An 18,531-nucleotide genomic window follows, 5' to 3' on the forward strand; every position below is an offset into this window, starting at 1 on the left:
CCCTAAATGTTTAATAATGGCAAAGGGAACACAGGCAAATTATAAGATTTAAGAAATTCTACAAAGTTCTTAAATGCAAAGCCCATGAAAAGTGGTTTCTAATTCTACTGTCAACACAGTAACCAAAACATTACTTCTAATATCAGCTGAGTGTAGTCTCCCAAAACCTTCCTACTTCCTTCTTATACATTTCCTATTATTCCTATGCATTCTCCTTTTTCCTCAAAGGCAACTCTTTCAAACAGAGAATCCATTTTTGTTTCCTGGTCATAAGTATATCACTGCGTTTCTTGTTTTTTGTTTGTTTGTTTGTTTGTTTGTTTTTGAGATGGAGTTTCGCTCTTGTCGCCCAGGCTGGAGTGCAATGGCGCGATCTCGGCTCACTGCAACCTCTGCCTCCCGGGTTCAACCGATTCTCCTGTCTCAGCCTCCCGAGTAGCTGGGATTATAGGCACTCGCCACCATGCCCGGCTAATTTTTTGTGTTTTTAGTAGAGATGGGGTTTCACCATGTTGGGCAGGCTAGTCTCAAACTCCTGACCTCAGGTGATCCGCTCACCTCAGCCCACCAAAGTGCTGGGTAAGATTACAGGCTTGAGCCACCACACCCCGCCGATCACTGCATTTCTAAGAGTAGTGGTGGCCTAAGAAAGCCTATTTGGGCATGATAAACTGGAAATCACTTAATATATATTCCAGTAACCTTCTTTCTTAGGGTCCTGTTCATACTAATAATAAGTACCATTATGAAACATCCTCAGTATTTTGAGAATTATACTATACATTTCATCATGATCAAAAAGTATTCTTAAGATAAAGTAAAAAACTCAGAGAAGATAAGTAACCTACAAAAGTTTTCCATAACTGGTAGGATAACGTAGAGGCAACTCAAACCCAGTTGGTACAACTCTAAAGCCTGTATGTTATCTTCCATCACATGTCACTGTCTTTTCCACAGCACAAACATGAATGATGGCAATGAACAGTGAACTCCAAATAAAAGGCACGCACTGGCTGACATGCACTATTACTGGCTCTGAGGGTTTCTCAGAGCAACAAAGTTCTCCTAGCCTTTGGCCACCTGTTAACTGAAAAAAAAAAACGTTGTCTGAATGATTTTTTTGATAGCCCAGCAGCAAGTCTGGCATCTTTATACCAGCAAAACATCCTTGTAATCAAACTACCACTAAGAATAAAATGCATTTTAAAATTAGTAAAAGGCTATAAATATACTAATTTGGAATTTAACCAAAATTAAGTTTGCTTTCTAAGTTATCTGGTAAAAATTTTCATAAGCATTAGACATATCAAACTTAAAAACACACACACACAATTACGTAAAACAACATTCAAAAGAATCAGTAACAACTATGTATTTAGTAACCCTATAAACACAACTATGAATCAGTTAAATTTTTTTAACATGCATTTTAATTAGTAAGCCCCCTTTTTTCTTTTACCTGTACTGTTTTTAACTGTTGGGTCTGTAACACAGAGGGCTGAGTTGTAGTATTAATCAGTTGATTTCCTGGGGTCAATGCTGAGACACCAATGACAGGTTTCACCTCTGGCCTCCCTCCAATGGTAACTACTTTAATTTGCTGCGGTGGTAACTTAGCATCTCCTGACTGGGCCTGAGTTGTAACTTTCTGAGCCTGGGGTAGTTGGCTATGGGGTAGTGCTAAAACAATTGGTGAACCAGACTTGCCCAAAGTTGTTAAAATTAACTTCTGTCCATCTGGTTTAAGGGTCTGATTGCCAAGTTTAAGATCAGATGTCTGTGATACTTTGTTTAAAATAATCTGATTGGCTGATATAGTCACAGGAGTCTGAGCACCAAGTTTTTGAAGGCCACTTGGAAAAGCTGGTTTCACTGTGGTATTAGAATCTGCTTTAGTAATTGTGGTATTCACTGCAACTTGGTTAGTGTGGTTACTGTACACTGTGATTGGTTCCGTGGAAATGGGCGTGGCTGTAGAGTCACCAGTAGAATTTATGTTGACAATTTCTTCCAGTTCTGTCTCCATGGGAATTGGGGATGAAACAATAACAGCCTCAATACTATCATCATCCACTAAAGTTATACCAGTGTCCATTATTTCCTCTGGAAGCAAACTATTCACCTCAGCTGGCACCACCTCCATGATCGTTCTCCCGCTAGAAAGTTGATCAGGCACTGTAATAAAAGTTGAAAAATGAACAAGTTACTAGGTTTCAAAAGATGTAAGAAAAAAATTCAAAAAAATGCAAATATAAAAATGACAATTTTTAAATTGATATATAATTGAATGAAGAATATTCCTGAAGCTTATCTGGGTTAAATCATGTTAACACATCCTCAACCTGCAAGAATCTATAATATAAGTAGTATGGAACACAAAACTAGAAGCAAACATTCTTACTCTCGTCTCAATCCATAAGTATCTTGCACTCAGGCAACACTAAGTCACATAATCACAGGAAACTCCTTTCCAATGCCCTCTAATGAAATTTGTAATTTTTGATGTATCTCATCTTATTTCTACCCAGATGTTTTTCCTCTCATTGACAGACTTGAAAACTGCTGATTCACACAAGGAAATAAAGATTTAAATATTAACATATTGTAAAATACATTCAAATCTCCAATGAGCTAGGTCCTAATATGAGAGTACTATCCCATTTTAAAAATCCATTAAATACCCAAATTAATGTTAAAGGGGTTGCTAGAGTAATACATCTCAGCAATTGCAGATCAAATAGCATTTGTGGTCCAACTTTGACCAACTAGCTTCATACCAGGGAAATTTTTATTTGGAAAGAAGATTATCAAACCCTCCTTGGGTTTGATAATTACTTAATTATTTGGTAATTAAGTAATTAATTACCAATTACTTAATCAAAATTAACTAAGTGATTAATAATTAATTATAAATGATTAAAATTACTTATAAATTAAAATTACTTATTATAAATAAGTAATTAAAACTAATAATAAGTAATTATCAAACCCTCCTTGGGTTTGATAATTACTTAATTACTTATTTATTTATTGAGATGGAGTCTCGCTCTGTTGCCAAGGCTGAAGTACAGTGTATTTATTTATTTATTTATTGAGACGGAGTCTTGCTCTGTTGCCAAGGCTGAAGTGCAGTGGCACAATCTCGGCTCACTGCAACCTCCGCTTCCCGGGTTCTCCTGCCTCAGCCTCCTGAGTAGCAGGAATTACAGGCGCCTGCCACCATGCCAGGCTAATTTTTGTATTTTTAGTAGAGACAGGGTTTTGCCATGTTGGCCAGGCTGGTCTCGAACTCCTAACCTCGGGTGATCCACCTGCCTCGGCCTCCCAAAGTGCTGGGATTACAGGCGTGAGCCACCGTGACTGGCCATCCTCAGCCATTTAAAGTGTCAAAAAGAACCATTTAAGAGATGTACAGCCAATCCCCATGAAGAAAAAAAAGTAATAATCATAAAGCAGATTATGAAAAACTTTGAGCTGTGGTACTTTTAGCCAAAGGTCTGTAGAACTTCCAATAAAGGAATCAATTTTATTATCTTCATGTATAAAAGACAGCACATCATGTTTATGACAGACTAAATAGCAGTGAGTTATTTGCCCAGAGAACATCAAAGATCCATAGGAACCTAATCAGCAACTTTCTTCTCTTCCTTTTTGTTTCTGAGACGGAGTCTCGCTCTTGTTACCCAGGCTAGAGTGCAGTGGTGCAATCTCGGCTCACCACAACCTCCACCTCCCAGGTTCAAGCGATTCTCCTGCCTCAGCCTCCCAAGTAGCTGGTATTACAGGCATGTGCCACCACGCCCAGCTAATTTTTTGTATTTTTAGTACAGACGAGGTTTCTCCATGTTGGTCAGGCTGGTCTCAAACTCCCAACCTCAGGTGATCTGCCCACGCTGGCCTCCCAAAGTGCTGGGATTATAGGTGTGAGCCACCATGCCCGGCCCCCTTTTCTTAAATATAAAAATACACCACCCCAGCTAGGCGTGGTGGCTCATGCCTGTAATCTCAGCACTTTGGGAGGCCGAGGTAGGCAGATCATGAGGTCAAGAGATAGAGACCATCCTGGCCAACATGGTGAATCCCCGTCTCAACTAAAAATACAAAAATTAACTGGGCATGGTGGCGTGCACCTATAGTCCCAGCTACTCAGGAGGCTGAGGCAGAAGAATCACTTGAACCTGGGAGGAAGAGGTTGCAGTGAGCCAAGATCGTACCACTGCACTCCAGCCTGGCGACAGAGCAAGACTCCATCTCAAAACAAAAAAAACACAAAAAACAGATAGAACACCCATCCAAAATTAACACACAAGTAGCAAATTATGACTATTAGCATTGGCAAATACTACTACTGCCAAAATAAACCATCATTATTGAGTGCTTACTATACAACACTGATGACGTAATTTAATTTATCCTCACAACAACTCAGAAATGGGAATCATCATTATCCCTGTTTTATAGATGAGGCCATTTAGAAAGGTTAATTTGCCTAAGGTCACATAGCTACTAAATGGTAGAGCCAGGACTCCAGCTCAGGTTTTTAAGATGCCACAGTTAATAATCTTGGCTGAGCACACTGGCTCTTGCCTGTAATCCCAGCACTTTGGGAGGCCGAGGTGGGCAGATCACCTGAGGTCAGGTGTTCGAGACCAGCCTGGCCAACATGGCAAAACCCCATCTCTACTAAAAATACAAAAATTAGCCAGGCATGGTGGTGGGTGCTTGTAATTCCAGCTACTCAGGAGGCTGAAGCACAATAATCGCTTGAAGCCGGGAGGCAGAGGTTGCAGTAAGCCAAGATCGTGCCACTGCACTCCAGCCTGGGCAACAGTGAGACTTTGTCTCAAAAATTTTTTTAAAAAGATGCCACAGTTAATAATCTTAATCCCAAAATTATATTCCCTTAAATTTTGCCATTGGTGTTTTAAAACAGGGAAAAAATAAGTCTACTTTTCTAAGAAAAAACAAAAAAACAAAAAAAAACGGGATACATGTGCAGAACATGCAGGTTTGTTACACAGGTATACATGTGCCATGGTGGTTTGCTACACCTGTTGACCCAGCCTCTAAGTTCCCTCCCCTTGACCGCAACCCCCCACCAGAACATAAGTGTGTTGTTCCCCTCTCTGTGTCCATGTGTTCTCATTCTTCAACTCCCACTTATGAGTGAGAACATGCAGTGTTTGGTTTTCTGTTCCTGTGTTAGTTTGCTGAGAATGATGGCTTCCAGTTTCATCCATGTCCCTGCAGAGGACATGATCTCATTCCTTTTTATGGCTGCATAGTATTCCATGGTGTGTAAGTGCCAAATTTTATTTATCCAGTCTATCACTGATGGGCATTTGGGTTGGTTCCATGTCTTTGCTATTGTAAATAGTGCTGCAATAAACATATGTGTGCATGTGTCTTTATAGTATAATGATTTATATTCCTTTGGGTACATACCCAGTAATGGGACTGCTGGGTCAAATGGTATTTCTGGTTCTAGATCCTTGAGGAATCACCATACTGTCTTCCACAATGGTTGAACTAATTTACATTCTCATGAACAGTGTAAAAGCATTCCTATTTCTCCACAGCCTTGCCAGCATCTATTGTTTCCTGACTTTTTAATAATCGCCATTCTGACTGGCATGAGATGGTATCTCATTGTGGTTTTGATTTGCATTTCTCTGATGATCAATGATGTTGAGCTTTTTTTCATGTTTTTTGGCCACATAAATGTTTCTTTTGAGAAGTGGGTCTGTTTTATCACTAAAGATTAGTTTGTCTTTTTGCTCATTCCAGAACTTCATTTAAATTGAATATATTATGTACTTATGACATAAAGCAATCATATGGTATGAGTTTTTTCTCTCAGCATGCTTTTGAGATTTATCTTTATCATTTCACTTATTAGTAGTTCTATTCCTTTTTACTGCTGAGTAATATTCCATTGTACAAATTGACCACAATTTGTATACGCATTCATCTGTTAACGGACATTTGGACTGTTTCCAGTTTGGAACTATGATGAATAATTCTGCTATAAACTGCTATAAATATTTAGGTTCAAGTTTTTTCAGAAAATACGTTTTTCATTTCTTTTGAGTAAATATCTAGAAGGAGATCTGGCAATTCCTTCTAGGTGAATCACACGGTAAGTTTATTTTTAATTTTGCATGAAACTGCTAAACTATTTCCCAACTTAGCTGTACCATTTTATACACCCTCCAGCAATATATGAGAGTTCCAGCTGCTCCACAGCCTCACCAACAATTGGTATTGTCAGTCTTTTGTTGGTCTTTATAACTCCAGCCATTCTAGCATATGTGAAGTGATATCTCATTGTGTTTTTAATTTGCAATTCCCAGATGATTAATGACTCTAGCCTCTTTTTATGTGCATATTGTCTGTCTGTATATCTTCCTTTGACAAGTTCCTGTTAAAGTCTCTGTCATTTTTTTTCTTTTAAAAATACTGGGTTTGGCCAGGCGCGGTGTCTTATGCCTGTAATCCCAGCACTTTGGGAGGCCAAAGCGGGCAGACCACAAGGTCAGGAGATCAAGACCATCCTGGCTAACATGGTGAAACCCCGTCTCTATTAAAAATACAATTAGCCAGGCGTGGTGGTGGGTGCCTGTAGTCCCGGCAACAGAGCTAGACTCTGTCTCAAGAAAAAAAAAAAACAATACCAGGTTTACAGTCTTATTGAATTGGATGAATTCATTACATATACTGCAAAGCTACCAGTCACTTATAACATCTTAAAGGACTCACTAGGGTTTTGGGACCCCAAAGTACTAGCACTTCTTTATGTGGCTCTTCCTGATCAAAGAATCCCCTCTGGCACTTATGGGAATTCACAGCACAAGCAGGTAAAAGTATCAACGTCAAATATATATCAGCAATGACAATCACAACAACAATATACAACAAAGGGCTCCACTCACAATGTCACACTAGCTTTCTTCCCCAAACCCCAAGAGTTGAATCTGGATACTACCCCCAACGAATGATGACTTAGTTCCTATATCCAACAGAACCATAAAAGTTTGACTCCTTCCTCTCCCTGAAGTTCTTCCAGCATATTTAGACATAGGGGTACAGCCTTTGGTCCCCATAAGGACACACAGACATCAGCCCAACCCCTATTAATCTTTCTCTTTAAAGCACCTGAAATTAAAGAGTAGAAGGAGGGAGAGGTCAGGCCACAGAGGGAGACTGTGGCTCTACAGCAGTAAGCAAAGCTTGCATTTACTTTCATTTTCAAGCATTAACCCCTGCAGCTCAACCAAACTTCTAAGGTTTTGAATCCACCTAAAGCTCTATATCCTTATTGTGGACACCATATGTTCTGCTTTGAGGGCTCCTTAACTCAGCAGCTATAGCCACACTGCCTTTCAGCGAGTGGGCCATGAAGTTGAGTGTACAACAACCAAAGCACCATTCAGGTGGTATGTTTCAATCCTACCTCTCAACTACACCTCTAAATTATTCATTAACAGGTAGAACAGTGGAGGACTTTCATTCTCCCCATCCCCACTGCCCTTGCCCACCACCTGGGTGAGACCATTCACTAACAGATGCCAGAGAGAATTTTCATATCTCCTAACCTAGCCCAAGAGGCCCTCATCCTTCCTCCTTCAGAATGCCATGCCTGTCAGCACCCCATCCTCATGGCCAAAACTATCAAGAACTGTGAGGGTCTGAGACTTTCAACTCTCTTTGAAAGCTAATAAAGTAGCCTAGTAATCTTCCATGGATACCGGCAGAAGACACAGTAGTCATGTGTCAGAGACAAAAGGACTTTTGACCCACAGTACAGCAAGGAACATGAGCATCATGTGTGTATCAGTTCCCCCATATCCCCCAAATCCTGCAGGGAAGACACAGGGGGGTCCAGGTAGATGCCACACACGCAGTAGGTTTGTATCATAACTTAGGAACCCTGAGCTTAGGAAACACAAATTTTTTTTTTTTTTTTTTTTTTTTGAGACGGAGTCTCACTTGGTCGCCCAGGCTGGAGTACAGTGGCGTGATCTCGGCTCATTGCAAGCTCCGCCTCCCAGGTTCATGCCATTCTTCTGCCTCAGCCTCCTGAGTAGCTGGGACTACGGGCGCCCGCCACCATGCCCAGCTAATTTTTTGTATTTTTAGTAGAGACAGGGTTTCACCATGTTAGCCAGGATGGTCTCGATCTCCTGACCTCGTGATCTGCCCGCCTCGGCCTCCCAAAGTGCTGGGATTACAGGCGTGAGCCACCGCGCCCAGCCAGGGAACCCAAATCTTTTATAACGGGCCAAAGCAAACCTGCTCTTTGCCCAGAGGGAGATATTATCTTTATTATACTGGACAATAAGCAAATCTGCCCTTTGCTACAGAGGGAGATGCTGTATCATCCTAGGCTGTTTGCTATACAGATACCCTTGAAAAGATCATTTAAAACAAAAGGGCTGTCACTGCCTCACTGGTAAGAGGTACAGAAATACAAGGACCCATGGAGAAGCCAGGTGCAATGGCGTGCACCTGTAGTCCCAGCTATTCAGGAGGATGGGATGGGAGGATCGCTTGAGGCCAGAAGTTCAAGGCTGCAGAGCACCACTGTACTCCAACCTGGGCAACACAGTGACAGCCTGTCTCTTAAGGAAAAAAAAAAAAAGACCCATGGAAAATTGTCTCCCAAATAACTGTATCTTATTTATGTTAGCAATGTTGTGCACTTTAAGTATATAGGTCTTATACATATTTTGTTAAATTTATCCTTAAGTATTTCATGTTTTTTGATGCTGTTATAAATGGCACTTTTTTCCATTTTCCAATTGTTTACGAGTATGTACAAATAAAACTGATTTTTGTATATTGTCCATGTATCCTACAACCTAGCTAAACTCACTTATTAATTCTGATAGCTTTTCAGTATAGATGCCTTAAGATTTTCTACAAATACAGTCCATGTTGTCTGTAATATCTGTATTTCCTCTTTTCCAATCTGCATGTTTTATATTTCTTTTCCCTTACTACACTTGCTAGGACCTCCAGGAAAATGTTGACTAAAAGGGGTGACAGCAGACATACTTGCCCTGTTCCTAATCTTATCTGTTAGTTATAGGTTTCCATAGATTTTCTTTACTAGGTTGAGAAAGTTTACTTCTTTCCCAATTTGATGAGGTTTTTTAAAAAATCATAAAAGGACGTTTAATTCTATCATATGCTTTTTCTGCAACTACTGAGAAAATCGTATGGCTTTTCTTTTTTTAATCTGTGAATTATATTAATTTTTGATTAAATTAATTTTGCATTCCTGATATGAACCCCAGTTGATCACGTCTTATAATTTGTATATATTGCTAAGTTACATTTTGCTAATATTTTGTTAAACATTTTTGTTATGTTAATGAGGGATATTGATCTGTAGTTTTCTTTTCATTTTATAGTGTCTGCCTAGAGATAATGCTAGCCTAATAAAATGAATTGGAGTGTGTTCTTATTTTTCAGGAAAAGTTTGCACAGAATTGTCTCTATTTACTCCTTAAATATTTGCTAAAATTCACCAGTAAAGCCATCTAGATATAAAGCTTCCTTGTGGGAAGGTTTTTAACTATAAATTCATTTCCTTTAGCAGATGTAGGGCTATTCAGATTATCTTTCTTCCCGAGTAACCTGGGATATTTGATAGTTTGTGTCTTTGAAGGAATTTGTCTATTTCCTCTAAGCTGCCAAATGTAGTAGCACAAAGTTACATGTAATATTCTTTTAATATCTGCAGGATCTGTAGAAATGTCCTCTCTTCATTCCTCGTAGTGGTAAACTGTCTTCTCTCCTTTTATTCTTGATTAGCTAGAGATTATCCATTTTATTGACCTTTACAAAGAACCATTTTTGGACCAGGCATGGTGGCTCACACCCATAATCTCAGAACTTTGAGAGGTCAAGATGGCTCACTTGTGGCCACGGGTTTGAGACCAGTCTGGACAACATATCAAGACCCCACCTCAACAAAATAAAGATAAAAATTAGCTGGGTGTGGTAGGGCCTGCTTGTAGTCCTAGCTCACACTCCCTTGACTTGGAGGCTGTAGCAAGCAAACCACGACACAGTGGCGTGAACACGGCTCACTGAAGCGTCGAATTCCCAGGCTCAAGCAATCCTCCTGCCTCAGCCCCGCAAGCAGCTGGGACTAGAGGCATGCACCACAATGCCTGGCTTTTGTTTTGTAGAAATGAGGTGTCACCGGCTGGGTGCGGTGGCTCACGCCTGTAATCCCAGCACTTTGGGAGGCCGAGGCAGGTGGATCACAAGGTCAGGAGATCGAGACCATCCTGGTTAACACGGTGAAACCCCGTCTCTACTAAAAATACAAAAAATTAGCCAGGCATGGTAGCGGGTGCCTGTAGTCCCAGCTACTCAGGAGGCTGAGGCAGGAGAATGGCGTGAACCCAGGAGGCGGAGCTTGCAGTGAGCTGAGATCACGCCACTGCACTCCAGCCTGGGTGACAAAGCGAGACTCCGTCTCAGAAAAAAAAAAAGAAATGAGGTTTCACCACGTTGCCTAGGCTGGTCTCTAACTCCTGAGCTCAAGTGATCTGCCCAGCTTGGCCTCTCAGCATGCACCACTGTGCCTGGCCCATTTTTTATTTAAATTAACTATTATCTTTACCTCTTTGCTTCTGTTTGATTTGTTCTTCTTTTTCTAGAATCTTTTTTTTTTTTTTGAGATGGAGTTTCACTCTTGTTGCCCAGGCTGAAGTGCAATGGTGCAATCTTGGCTCACCGCAACCTCCGCCACCTGGGTTCAAGTGATTCTCCTGCCTCAGCCTCCCAAGTAGTGGGATTATAGGCATGCGCCACCACGCCTGGCTAATTTTTTGTATTTTTAGTAGAGACGGGGTTTCTCCATGTTGGTCAAGCTGGTCTCAAACTCCAGACCTCAGGTGATCCGACTGCCTCGGCCTCCCAAAGTGCTGGGATTACAGGGGTGAGCCACCGCGCCCGGCTAGAATCTTAAGATGGAAGCACAGATCAGGGTTCACCAAACTACTAAATGATGCCCATGGTCTTTATATATTGCTTCCTACCTAAAAATGGTTGTTTGTTTGTTTGTTTGTTTTTGAGACAGAGCCTCACTCTGTCACCCAGGCTGGAGTGCAGTGGTGTGATCTTGGCTCACTTCAACCTCTGCTTCCTGGGTTCAAGCGACTCTCCTGCCTCAGCCTCCCAAGCAGCTGGGATTAGAGGCGCCTGCCACCATGCCGGCTACTTTTGTATTTTTAGTAGAGATGGGGTTGCACCATGTTGGTCAGGCTGGTCTTGAACTTCTGATCTCAACTGATCCACCTGCCTCAGCATCCCAAAGTGCTGGGATTACAAGCATGAGCCACTGCGCCTGGCCTGATCTTTACATTTTTAAATGGTTGGGGCGAGGGGGAATATGACAGACTTACATGACTTACAAAGCCTCCAATATTTGCTACCTGGACCTTTACACAAAAAGTCTGTCAACTCCTGGTTTAAATGATTGATTGATTTTAAAACTTTCTTCTTTTTTACAGTAAGCCTTTAATATGAAAACTTTTCCCCAAAGCTCTTTAGATGTATTCCATTAATTTCAATACGTTTTTATTATCATTCACTTCAAATGTTTTCTAATATTGCTTGTGATTTCACCTGACACATGGATAATAAAGAAGTGTGCCATTTAATTCCCAAGCACTTGGAGATTTTCTAGCTATGCTATTATTATTGATTACTAATTTAATTATAGTATTGTCAGAGAACATAATACTCTGTAACATTCTCATCATTTGAAATTAGACTTATTTTTTGACTCAGTATACAGTCTCTCTTGGTGAATCCTTGTGCATTTTAAAAGAATTTTTTTTTTTGAGACAGAGTCTCACTCTGTCACCCAAGCTGGAGTGCAGTGGCGCAATCTGGGCTCACTGCAACCTCCACCTCCCCGGTTCAAGCAATTACCCTGCCTCAGCCTCCCAAGTAGCTGGGATTACAGGTGCATGGCACCAGGCCCAGTTAATTTTTTTGTATTTTTAGTAGAGACAGGGTTTCACCATGTTGGCCAGACTGGTCTCGAACTCCTGACCTTAGGCAATCCGCCCTCCTTCCTCCCGAAGTGCTGGGATTACAGGCATGAGCCACCTTGCCCAGCCAAGAACATTTTTTTAAATAGTTGCTGAGGGTAGTATTCTATTTCTATCAGTTAGCAAAAGCTGGTTGATAGAGTTATTCAGATCTTTGATATCCTTAATAAATTTTTAGGGTGTTAAAATCCCCAAATGTGGTGGATTTGTCTATGTCTCCCCTTCTGCACACTTTTGCTTCATATATTTTGAAGTTCTGTTGTCAGAAGAACATACATTTTTACTGTCCTGTTAAAAGAGACTGAGAATTATAGGAGTGGGACTCTCCCTTTGAACTAGGAGCAAAGTCCAAACTTCTAACAAGAAAAGGTCCGGGCCAGGTTCAGTGGCTCACACCTGTAATCCCAACACTCTGGGAGGCCGAGGCAAGAGGACTGCTTAAGTCCAGGAGTTGGAGACCAGCCTGGGCACAACATGGTAAGACCTTCTTCTCTACAAAAAAAAATAATTTTTAAAAATTAGCCAGGCGTGGTGGGGCATGTCTAAAGTCCTAGCTACTCGGGAGGCTGAGACAGGAGGAAAGTGTAATCTCAGAAGTTTGAAGCTGCAGTGAGGTATGATAGTGCCACTGCACTCCGGCCTGGGCGACTGGGTAAGATCCTGTCTCTGGGGGGAAAAAAATTAATTTAATTTAAATTTAATTTTTTTTTTTAAAAAAAAGGTCTGATTGGTTTGGCCAGAGTCTATGTAATAGACAGAGACTATTCCAGAGCCAGGACAGCTCATAAACCACAGAACAGAATACAGATGACTGTCTTATGATTACACATCCTTATCTCTTTTTTTTTTTTTTTTTGAGACTAGTCTCGCTCTGTCACCCAGGCTGGAGTGTAGTGGCGCAATCTCAGCTCATTGCAACCTCTGCCTCCAGGGTTCAAGCAATTCTCCTGCCTCTGCCTCCCAAGTAGCTGGGACTACAGGTGCGTGCCACCACACCCGGCTAATTTTTTGTATTTTTAGTAAAGACAGGGTTTCACCATGTTAGCCAGGCTGGTCTAGATGTCCTGACCTCATGATCCACCCACCCGCCTCAGTCTCCCAAAGTGCTGGGATTACAGGCGTCAGCCTCTGCTCCTGGCCTCCCTATTTGTTTCAATGAGGGTCACATGCAGGGCATGGTGGCCTATGCTAAAAAAAAGTTTTAGGGCCAGGCACGGTGGCTCACACCTGTAATCCCAGCACTTTGGGAGGCCAAGGTGGGTGGATCACCTGAGGTCAGGAGTTTGAGACCAGCCTGACCAACATGGAGAAACCCCGTCTCTACTAAAAATACAAAATTAGCTGGGTGTTGTGGCGCATGCCTGTAATCCCAGCTACTCGGGAGGCTGAGGCAGGAGAATCGCTTGAACCCGGGAGGCGGAGGTTGCGGTGAGCCGAAATCATGAGCAAAACTCCATCTCAAAAAAAAAAGAAAGAAAGTTTCAAAAGGACTGGGCATGGCAGGAAAAGGTTTGTCCACACAGTTACATGATCCATCATGCTATTTTATCTCTTAGGAATGGAAGCCATGTACTAGCACATGCAACCTCATCATCACTATGTTGAAGGCCACTCCAAGAAAAGAGAGGCTCTTCATAGGCTAAAAGAGCTGAGAAGCTTTAGTTCACCTCACCTGTAGAAGGGGTTACCTGTGAAGGTACAGTAGAGAAAGAATCCAGAACATACAATGCATTCCCCTATGCTTCCAATATTTATTTATTTTTATTTTTATTTTTTTTTGAGACGGAGTCTCACTCTGTCGCCCAGGCTGGAATGCAGTGGTATGATCTCAGCTCACTGCAACCTCTGCCTCCCAGGTTGAAGAGATTCTCCTGTCTCAGCCTCCCAAGTATCTGGGACTACAAGCATGTGCCACCATGCCTGGCTAATTTTTGTATTTTTAGTAGAGATGGGGTTTCACCATGTTGGCCAGGCTGGTCTCGAACTCTTGACCTCATGATCCACCCATCTCAGCCTCCCAAAGTGCTGGAATTACAGGCTTGAGCCACCACACCCAGCCTCTTCCAATATTTTTAGTTCATAAAATAAAAGTTCTAACGGAAAAGTATGTTCTAGAAGCCAATAAAATGAGCTTTCCCCCAACACAGTTGAATGGTTAAACGGTTTAAGTTTGGTGAGAGTTAAACAGTCACCCATTTAGAAAAGTCTGATTTTTACATTTGTCTTAATATGTTAGGGAAAAAAAAAAGTATCTAAAATAGGACCGCCATCCTCATCTCCACTGGCCCAGGTACTCTATCCCATTACCCTGGCATTTCCATCACAGCATCTATCACAATCAGAAGTATCTTATTTATTTGTTTATACTTTTATTGTCCCTCCTCAACTTCTTTAGAATGCAAAGCCACACAAAGACAGGAACATATTTGTCTTCATCACTACTGAACCCCCATCCCCTGTGCCTATAACAGAGCTGGCAAATAATATTTACTGTGTATAAATCTGAACAACGAATAAAGTAATCATAGAGAAGGAGTGTCACCTAAACTCTAGAATTATTTACATTGGACTTTGAAAATAACTTTTGTCAATTTGAGTAGGATAGGTTTATATAATGCTCTGGGACTTCACAACACTTTAAATAAAATAAACCCATATCGTCATAAGGTACACTAACAAGCTGAGAAACTCCTTTCAAATAAGTTTTTAATACTCAAATTTAGCTTTTAACCAATATCCTCTGCAATTACATTCCATCTTTAAATCTACAAGGTTCTATTAGTTTTTAACCAGCTTATACTTTTTATCAGTCATTTAATTAATAAAATACTTCTTGCTTCCTAACTTTGAGGAGGGGATTATGGGAAATTAATCAAAGACTTTGCCCTCAAAGAGCCTAGAAATAAATAGATGACTAACATGATCACGGTTATATTTTGGGAGGATTAACCTCATCCGAGGATTTTGGAGGCAGGGAGACCAGTTGGAAGGCTATTGTAGTAATTAGTTCAAGATACAGATAAATGCTGGATATGATTTAGGATGGCGACAATGAAAAAGAAGTGAATTCAATACAAAACAAAAAATACTGTAATCCCAGCACTTTGAGAGGCCAAGGAAGGCAGATCACCTGAGGTCAGGAATTTGAGACCAGCCTGGCCAACACGGTGAACCCTGTCTCTGCAAAAATACAAAAAAATTAGCCGGGCATGGTGGTGCGCTCCTATAATCCCAGCTACTCGAGAGGCTGAGGCAGGAGAATCACTTGAACTCAGGAGGCAGAGGTTGCAGTGAACCAAGATTGCGCCACTGCACTCCAGCCTGGGCAAGAAGAGTGAAACTCCATCTCACCAAAAAAAAAAAAAACATATATATATTTGTATACACAAATATATATATACAAATATATGTATACAAATATATATATACAAATATATATATATAAATATATATACACAAAATGACAAATACTCTATGCTTTTACATTTTATACATTACTATTGCAGAAACACTGTTCTTTTCTAGTTACAGAAGGAGAAAAATCTAGGTGAACAGCTGTTTTCATTCTTGTACATAAAGTACTGACATACCACCGCATTACAGATGAGCAAGTAATTTTTGAGATATTTAAAAATAAATAATCTGGGACAGGTGCAGTGGCTCACGCCTGTAATCCCAGCACTTTGGGAGGCTGAGGCGGACAGATCACGAGGTCAGGAGTTCAAGAACGGCCTGGTCAACATAGTGAAACCCTGTCTCTACTAAAACTACAAAAATTAGCCGGGCATGGTGCTACATGCCTGTAGTCCTGGCTACTCAGGAGGCTGAGGCAGAAGAATTGCTTGAACCCAGGAGGTGGAGGTTGCAGTGAGCCGAGATAGCAGCATTGCACTCCAACTCAGGCGACAGTGCGAGACTCTGTCAGAGAAAGAAAAGAAAGAAAGAAAGGAAGGAAGGAAGGGAGGGAGGGAAGGAGGGAAAGAAAAGAGAGAAAGAAGAGAAAGAAACAGAGAAAGAAAAAGAAAGAGAGAAAGAAAGAAAGGGAGAAAGAAAGAAAGAATCTGAGTGTTTAGTTGACCTTTGAACAGGGTCCACTTACATGCATTTTTTTTCCATAAATATATTAAATATTTTTTGGAAATTTGGGGCAATTTGAAAAAACTCACTGATGAACCATGTCACCACCTAGAAATATCAAAAAAATTTAAGAAAAAGTTTGATATGTCATGAATGCATAAAACATATGTAAACATTGTGTTTTATAATTTACTACCATAAAATATATAAATTATAAAAAGTTACAATGTATAAAAACTTACCAACACAAACAAATTATATCATTTGCAGTGGAGAGAAATGTAAACAAAGATGCACTATTAAATCAAAACCACAAAAAAGTAACTGTAGAACATACTATACTATTGTAATAATATTGTAGCCACCTCCTGTTGCTACTGCTATGAGCTCAAGTGTTGCCACTAATTGTCTGTTTCCACATGAGCAGTTCCTCCTTCCAGTAAATTGTGTATTGCAGTAAAAGGTGATCTCCCATATTTTTCATTATGTTTAATGCAATACTGTAAAACTTGAATAACACTAGGAGACCCATATGAAGTGCCACTAGTGATGCTAGAAGTGCTCCCAAGAAGCAGAGAAAAGTATGACATTACAAGTAAAAGTTTAACAGCTTGATAAGTACTGTAGATTGAGGTCTACAGCTGCAGTTGCCCAACATTTCAAGATAAATGAATCCAGTGTAAAAACCATTATAAAAAAAGAAATTTGTTAAGCCATCACTGCAGTTACACCAGCAGATACAAAAACCTTGCACTTTTAACAAAATATTTTTTTGTCTAATATTGAAAATGCAGCCTTTGGCCAGGTGTGGCCAAAGTGCTGGGATGTGGCTCATGCCTATAATCCCAGCACTTTGGGAGGCTGAGGCAGGCAGATCACTTGAGGTCAGGAGTTTAAGACCAGCCTGGCCAATATGGTGAAACCCCGTCTCTACCAAAAAATACAAAAATTAGCTGTGTACGGTGGTACATGCCTGTGGTCCCAGCTACTTGGGAGGCAGAGGTGGGAGAATAGCTTGAACCCAGGAGGCAGAGGCTACAGTGAGCTGAGATCGCACCACTGTACTCCAGCCTAGGTGACAGGGCGAAACTCTGTCTCAAAAAAAAAAAAAAACAAAAGTCAAGAAAACAGGAGAAGCAGCTTCCGGTGACCAAGAATTCCCAGGTGCCATTAAGAAAATCATTGAGGAGAACGGATATCTGCTCAAACAGGTTTTTTGTTTTGTTGTTTTTTGAGACAGGGTCTCACTCTGTCACCCAGACTGGAGTGCAGTAGCATAATCAGAGCTCACTGCAGCCTCGACCTCCTGGGCTCAAGTGATCCTCACACCTTAGCCTCCTGAGTAGCTGAGACCATAGGCACATGCCACAACACCTGGCTAAATTCTTAAAATTTTTATAGAGAGAGGGTCTCATTATGTTGCCCAGGCTGGTCTCGAACTCCTGGGCTCAAGTGATTCTCCTGCCTCAGCTCTCCAAAGTGCTGGGACTACAGGTATGAGCCACCATGCCCAACCCAAACAGGCTTTCAATGCAGATGAAAGTGCCTTACTCTGGAAAAGAATGCCATAAAAGACATTTATTAGTGAGGAACAAAAGGGAGCACCAGAATTTTTAAGGCACGAAGGGATGGGCTAACTCTATTGTTTTGTGCAAATGTAGTTGGGTTTATGATCAGAACTGCCCTTATCTATAAAGCTGCTAAACCCTGAGCCTTGAAGGGAAAGGATAAATACCAGCTGCCACTCTTCCAAATGTACAAGAAGGCCTGGACAATGAGAACTCTTTTTCTGGATTGGGTCCATCAGTGATTTGTCCTTGAAGACAGGAAGTACCTTGCCAGTAAGGAACTGCCTTTTAAAATTCCTTTGATATTGGACAACGCTCCCAGCCACTCAGAACCCCATGTTTTCAACACTGAAGGCATCAACATGGTCTACTTGCCCCCAAATACAGCATCTTTAATTTGGCTTCTAAAAGCCCTTTAAGGCTTATTATACATGGTACTCTATGGAATGAACATCAAGGCTATGGAAGAGAACCCCACTGAGAGAACATCATGAAAATCAGAAAGGATTACACCACTGAAGATGCCATCATTGTTATAGACAAAGCCATGAAAGCCATCAAGCCCAAGGCAATAAATTCTTTTTTTTTTTTTTTTTTTTTTGGAGATGGAGTCTCACTTTGTCCCCCAGGGTGAAGTGCAGTGGCGCAATCTCGATCTCGGCTCACTGCAACCTCTGCCTCCCAGGTTCAAGCGATTCTCCTGCCTCCGCCTCCCAAATAGCTGGGATCAAAGGCACGCACTACCACGCCCAGCTAATTTTTGTATTTTTAGTACAGATGGGGTTCTGCCATGTTGGCCAGGCTGGTCT

The 18,531-nt window shown here is 41.1% G+C and overlaps 1 protein-coding gene across 6 annotated transcripts in view; it reads right to left on the bottom strand.

Moving 5' to 3' along the window:
* Positions 1–18,531, bottom strand: part of LIN54 (lin-54 DREAM MuvB core complex component) — an 88,942-nt gene that overhangs the window by 58,684 nt on the left and 11,727 nt on the right. For 4 of the 6 annotated variants that reach the window (XM_063663832.1, XM_054486296.2, XM_054486297.2 and 1 more), the window contains exon 2: positions 1,460–2,175. In XM_063663832.1, the coding sequence (XP_063519902.1) occupies positions 1,460–2,143 (684 nt within the window). In that variant the 5' untranslated portion in view covers positions 2,144–2,175. The remainder of the gene's footprint in view (positions 1–1,459; positions 2,176–18,531) is intronic. The other 2 variants (XM_054486300.2, XM_054486301.2) reach the window with 1 other exon arrangement.

Source organism: Pongo pygmaeus, chromosome 3 (genome assembly GCF_028885625.2).
Source record: "Pongo pygmaeus isolate AG05252 chromosome 3, NHGRI_mPonPyg2-v2.0_pri, whole genome shotgun sequence".
Classification (NCBI taxonomy): Eukaryota; Metazoa; Chordata; class Mammalia; order Primates; family Hominidae; genus Pongo; species Pongo pygmaeus.